Genomic DNA, 6,159 nt, shown 5'->3' on the forward strand with positions numbered 1-6,159 from the left:
AACATATAAATAATTATCTAAAATATCCAATTAAATTGATGGTTCTGATTATGAGAAAAAATAAATGTATAAACAGGTATGGATTGCCATTTGTGTCTCCAAACAACATACTTGTGGTGATAATAAACGGCACAGGAGCATTGATAGAAATCGTATACGTAATAATCTTCATAACGTATGCACCGCCGAAGGAGAGGAACAAAACCCTTGGGCTCTTCTCATTTGTAATAGCAATTTTCGCCATCGTTGTTGTTATTTCCCTTATTGCCCTTCATGGCAATATCAGAATGGTCTTCTGCGGTTTGGCTGCCGCCCTCTTCTCCATTATTATGTATGGCTCTCCCCTCTCTATTATGGTAAGCTCTTTTTTCCATCTTCTCTTTATTATTCATGCAACAAACTAAATTAAAGTGGTTGAGTGATTAGTTTATTTGTCTATCTAAGTAAAAGTTAAATTGCTAAAGAATTTGAATCTTGTCTTATACAGTAATTTATTAGTCAGTAATAAAATTTGTGATAAATTAATTATTATTGCTGGATCGAAAGATACGGTAAAAAACCGTATCACTCTGGAATTGTCGGCCACTAATAACTAAATATTTCACTAGAGTCTGTATTTTGAGAAGGAAAATTAAAAAGGAATATTAGTTATCATGATCAAGAAAGTAACGTACTAGATCTTTGCAATTTTCATGTTACTAGTAAAATGATGATTGTTTCGTGCCCCCACAAATATCCCTATCATGTGAATTGGGATAGACTCGTTTGGGTAGCTTGTCCTTTTTGCTCACCCTCCTTTTTCCTTTTCCTCTTCTGGTAATGCGTCCCTTCATCAAGAAAGATCCAATAATGCCATTATTATGAATGAAGTTGTGTCATATCATATGATATGTTTATCTCCTTTCAAATATATAATTAATAATTTTGATTTTTCTTTTTGAATGAAACAAAAAACTTTTTTAGTGCATTAAGTGCTGGAACATTATTCTACCCAAGAATAAAATAATTTTTAATTCAATCGTACATTTAAATAGTAAATCTATTCTTTTTGAAATATTTTTCTACTTTCTTAATTTTTTACTTAAATTACATTAGGATTATTTGGTCTAAATATATTAATTTCTTAACAAATTTAAAAGATGAATAAAGAAAACTTATTTTGAAAAGAAAGAAATAGTATTTAATTTACTTATTTAGCAACTTATAAAGTTTTTACTACTGCTTCATACAGGATATAATTTTACTTTCTAAATAAAAGTAATATTTAACACTCATAAATGTATTTTTCTACTTCTGTATGTTCTTATCTAATGCTTTCATGAAACGGTTCTAGCAGTGTCAAATTAAAGAAACCTTGTCGTCTTGTATTTGTTTTTTCCTTTGTGATAATAATTATGGACCGTATGTTATGTTTTGTGGACCTGATAATATGATTAATTATTTATGTTAAATTAAATGAATGCAGAAACTGGTGATCAAAACTAAGAGCGTGGAGTTCATGCCGTTCTACCTTTCCCTCTTTGTGTTCATCTGTGGTACTTCCTGGTTCATTTATGGCCTTATAGGCCGTGACCCCTACCTTGCAGTAAGCACATACATCTTCACTAACTTCAGCATTTGAAAAATTCAACAATTATGATGAATAACTGTATGGTTGGATGAAACATATATAGGTACCAAATGGAATAGGATCAGCATTGGGGACAGCGCAACTAATATTGTATTTCATGTACCGAGGCAACAAAGGTGTTAGCAATGAGGAAACAAAGGCAGCAGCAACAGAAGCAGCAGACACCATGGAGATGGGCGTTGCAAAAGCCACATCATCGGAACAATAATAATACAATGCAAGCTCATGAGGACACGTGTCTGCTGTACTGTTTGTTCGCGTTGCTTGCTATCTTATTATAGTAGTATCTTAAGTTATTGCTATTACGATCTTAGTGTTTGTGGTTCGGAATTTTAGTTGTTAGTTGCTCTGGTGATCCAATTCAAGTGCAAATTTAGCCCATTGGGTTACACAGAATAAACCTTAGGTTGTTTATGATGATGTTATGAATTTCAATCTGAAACTACTCCCTTTTAGTGATTTTCTCTATTTTTCTTGCTTTTCATTATACTTCTTTGGTTTTAAATAATTGCTCATGAATGAATTCAGAAATGATTGTAACATATGAGAGAAATAGAAAATGATGCATGAAGCCATGCAGAGACTATAACTTTTTATGCAAGAAAAGCCTCACAAATCTACTTGATTTACTAACTACTTAACTGTTTTTCCTTAACTGATGATCATGATTATTAGAGTCTTCACTAATAGTTCAATTATAATATTCCTCTACATTTAAATGTACGTAATTTTATTAATTATCATCATAAAAAGTATTCTCTAAACAAAGAATTAGTCACCATATTAATAATTACTTATTATTTATATGTGTGTATGGATGGGTGGGTGTGTATATATAACTGGTTATTACCAAATTGAAAATAATCAAATCTATTATATTGGAATAATTAATTTTTTTAATAGATAATTGTTTTCATTATCTAAAAATGAATGAATAGTTGACGAGAGTGCAAAAAGAAAAATAGAAAAGTAATGCACAAAATAAAATTGTATCACTAATATTTAATTTTATTTTATTTTATTTTATTTTTTTTAATTTTATCTTTAATCACAAAATCATTATTGCATGGGCTGCTGGATTGGGATTGGCATATATGAGGTTGGCATGAAAGGGCCCCGTAATGCGACAAAATGCCTTATCATCAGTTATCGATTAGGTCATCACAAATTCACAATGAATACAGAATACTCAACCTGTTGTTACGTTATTATTAGGAAATGATGGGACAGGGAGGAATGAGTTAAAAGAAATCAATATCGCATAGAATATCTGCCAAGTGCTTTTGATTTTTGAATCACTCAGAGAACCTTGGAAATATTATGGAAAAAATTTTAAGTGTACCGAGAAAGTTGGTGTTCTAGTTATTTTAACCGTTAATTTTAATTAATATATAGGGTAAAAAACTGAAATAAGCCATGGAGAGATGAATATTACACGAATAAGTCAAAAGAAAAATTGATTCAGCAATCAATTAATGTACAAAATAATGTAGTTCGAATCACCTCATTTCGAACTTGAATCTTAAATAATTCGAATCCATGCAATTCGAACTACATACACGCATGAACTCTACATAATTCGAATTGATGCAATTCGAATTAGCTTTAGTTAATTCGATACATGGTGATTCGAATTAACTTGAGAATGGAGACGTATATAATTCGAATCTTGTTGATTCGAACTATGCACGTTTCGCCACTAGTAGTAATTTGAATTGAGGTATTTCGAATTACATTAGATTTTTCTATAAAAGGAGTTCGAATCCACCCCATTCGAACCACTTTTTCACTCTCAGACCCCACCAAATCCCAGAGAAAACGACCCAGTTTCGCTCCGACAAAGGCTCGAGCAGAGTATTTAGCTGATGGAGGACGATCCAGGTAGACTATATCAGTTGGATGGAGTGGCTCATATTGTCGGGGTCATCAATGACAAGGTTAGTGGTTTTTAATTTTTTTCTTGTGCTTTATTTTTGTGATGTTGCACGTGGTTTTTGTTGGTGGTATTGCATGTGGTTTATTGAAGTGGTTTTGTTTGCAGTTTGGTAGGCGGTTTAATTTAGCGGTTTCCGTTACTGGCTTTGCATGTGGTATTGGTAGTGGTTTTTGTTTAGTGGTTTTGCATGTTGTATTGTTAGTGGCTTTCGATGTGGTTTATGTTAGCGGTTTACGTTAGCGGTTTACGTTAGCGGTTTGTGTGAGTGATTTTTGTTAGTGGTATTGTGTGCGGTTGATTTTGGTGGTCTTGCATGTGGTTTATTTAGTGATTTTGTATGCGGTTTATGTTAGGGGTATTGTATGCGGTTTATGTAAGTGGATTTGCATGCGGGGTTGGTAGTGGTTTATTATATTACTTTTGTATGTGGTTTATTATATTGCTTTTGTATGCGGTCCTTGTTTTGGCAGCCCCAGCGTTGCATCTCGAGCATGCGGCAGCAGCAAGGCATGCCCCTCGATGAGAGATACGTTCCGTACCTGCAGATGGCCGGATTATACCATCTTGCGAGGCTGAACGATAGATGGTTTTGATTAGATGAGCCCCTTGTTAGTGCATTCGTTGAGCGGTGGCGTCCGGAGACGCACACCTTCCACATGCCGTTCGGAGAGTGCACGATCACACTTCAGGATGTGGCGTACCAGTTGAGGTTGCCAGTGGATGGGCGCTATGTTAGTGGTTGCCTTACAGATTTTCAGATATACATCGAGGGTGGCCGTCCTGCCTGGGTGTGGTTCCAGGAGTTGCTTGGAGTGATTCCTCCTCCGAGCCAAGTTCAGAAGTTTGCTGTAAACTGCACTTGGTTCCAGGAGACTTTTGGGGAGTGCCCCGCGGGAGCCGATGAGGAGACTGTGTGGCGCTTTGCTCGTGCATATATCATGATGTTGTTGGGTACTCAACTATTAACCGACAAGTCTGGCAACCGCATTCACATCAGATGGCTTCCCTACGTAGCTAGGCTTGAGGAGATGGGTACCTACAGCTGGGGGTCTACAGCACTAGCATGGTTGTACCGGTGCATGTGCCGAGTGGCGAACAGACATGTGGTAAAGTTAGCGGGCCCACTTCAGTTACTTCAGTCGTGGATATTCTGGCGCTTTCCTAGGTTTAGGCCTGCTGGGTATGATACATACAGCTGGCTGTTGGCCTCGAGGTACCCTACTCAGACCTTTCTATTTCAATTTAAAATAGTTGATTCCATGTTTGCTTCTTATGTTATACAAATCTGTCATACTTTTAATTAGCTATAACACCGATGTGAGATGCAGGTGGTCAGGTTACAACCCTTCCGGTGGCAAGAAGGGACCTAGAGTGCAGAACTGGAGACTGAGGATAGACATGTTACAGGCCAGGGATGTGAGTATACTAATCGACTATGTTTATTTAATTAATTAAACTTTATGACTTTGGATCATGAATTAGCCTGACAATGTTGGAATCTTTCTGCAAATTATCTGGATGCCCTATAGCTCCCCCGAGGTACTGCAGGTTGTGCATCCGGAGGTGTTGGAGGTGGCCAGAAACCCTCCGGAATGGAAGGTGTGAATCTCATCCGATACACACTGAAAACCGAACTAAGACGATACACCTGGTGGACGTAAGGCTGCCAAGTAAGCCGTGAGTAGGCACAGCATGCCAGTGCGTGCAGACAAGGAAAATGAAGTGCCTGGAAGTATCCTCAGTCATATGTCTGAGATCCAAGTGAGACCCTGTAGATACCCAGTGAGAACGAACCAGTCGAAGTCGTCTCTACGACGGTGTACTCCGAGTTATCCCTGTCGTACAAAGTCACCGTGAAGCACATCGCCGTCTTCAAATTGGCCTCGATACACTTCACCAGGTGTTGACTGAATTGTTGTCCGGTACCCAGCTGGGCCTCGGCCTCTCTCCCCTTGCGGACAAATAGTTCGGCCAACCTACCGTATGTTGCCTTCACCAGCAAGCACACAGGGAGGTTTCTGACACCCTTGAGGATTGAGTTCACACACTTAGAGATATTCGTCTTCATGTGTCCGAATCTCCGGCCCTCATCACAGTACTGTGTCCACAATGAATACTCAATCCGGTTTGCCCAGTCACACATCGTCGGGTCTTCAGAGCGCAGAATATCAAACTAGTAATCGAACTCTACCTCGGTCTTAGCATATGCAGCATTCACAAGAAGCCTCCTTGCGTCTTTGCCCTTGAAGGTGAGGGCAAAATTTGCTGCTACATGTCGAATGCAGAATGCCCGGTATGCAGCTGGAGGTAGCCATCCCCCGTCGGGAGCCTCGAGCGCGGCCTTGATGCCGTTATGCCTGTCCGATATAACCAGCAGACCCGGCTGCGGTGTCACGTGCTGACACAGGTGGGAGAGAAAGAAGGACCAGGACTCAGCATTCTCACCCTCGACTAGTGCGAATGCAACATGGAGTATGTTGGAGTTCCCGTCCTGTGCAATCGTGACAAGCAACTTTCCCCCATACTTGCCATATAGATGGGTGCCGTCAATACTCACCAACGGCTTGCAATGATAGAATGCCTCGATACACGG

General features: G+C 38.6%; 1 protein-coding gene across 2 annotated transcripts in view; it reads left to right on the forward strand.

Moving 5' to 3' along the window:
• Positions 1 to 2,112, forward strand: part of LOC107605251 (bidirectional sugar transporter SWEET1) — a 3,247-nt gene extending 1,135 nt beyond the window's left edge. Inside the window, exons 4-7 of one of the 2 annotated variants that reach the window (XR_001612489.2) lie at positions 77 to 356; positions 1,466 to 1,585; positions 1,674 to 1,981; positions 2,037 to 2,112. Coding sequence is in view for 1 of the 2 variants with exons in the window: in XM_016307060.2 (XP_016162546.1) it covers positions 77 to 356; positions 1,466 to 1,585; positions 1,674 to 1,838 (565 nt within the window). In the remaining variant the exon portion in view is untranslated. Of the gene's footprint in view, positions 1 to 76; positions 357 to 1,465; positions 1,586 to 1,673 lie in introns of both variants that reach the window. The other variant, XM_016307060.2, reaches the window with a different exon arrangement.

Source organism: Arachis ipaensis, chromosome B06, assembly GCF_000816755.2.
Source record: "Arachis ipaensis cultivar K30076 chromosome B06, Araip1.1, whole genome shotgun sequence".
Classification (NCBI taxonomy): domain Eukaryota; kingdom Viridiplantae; phylum Streptophyta; class Magnoliopsida; order Fabales; family Fabaceae; genus Arachis; species Arachis ipaensis.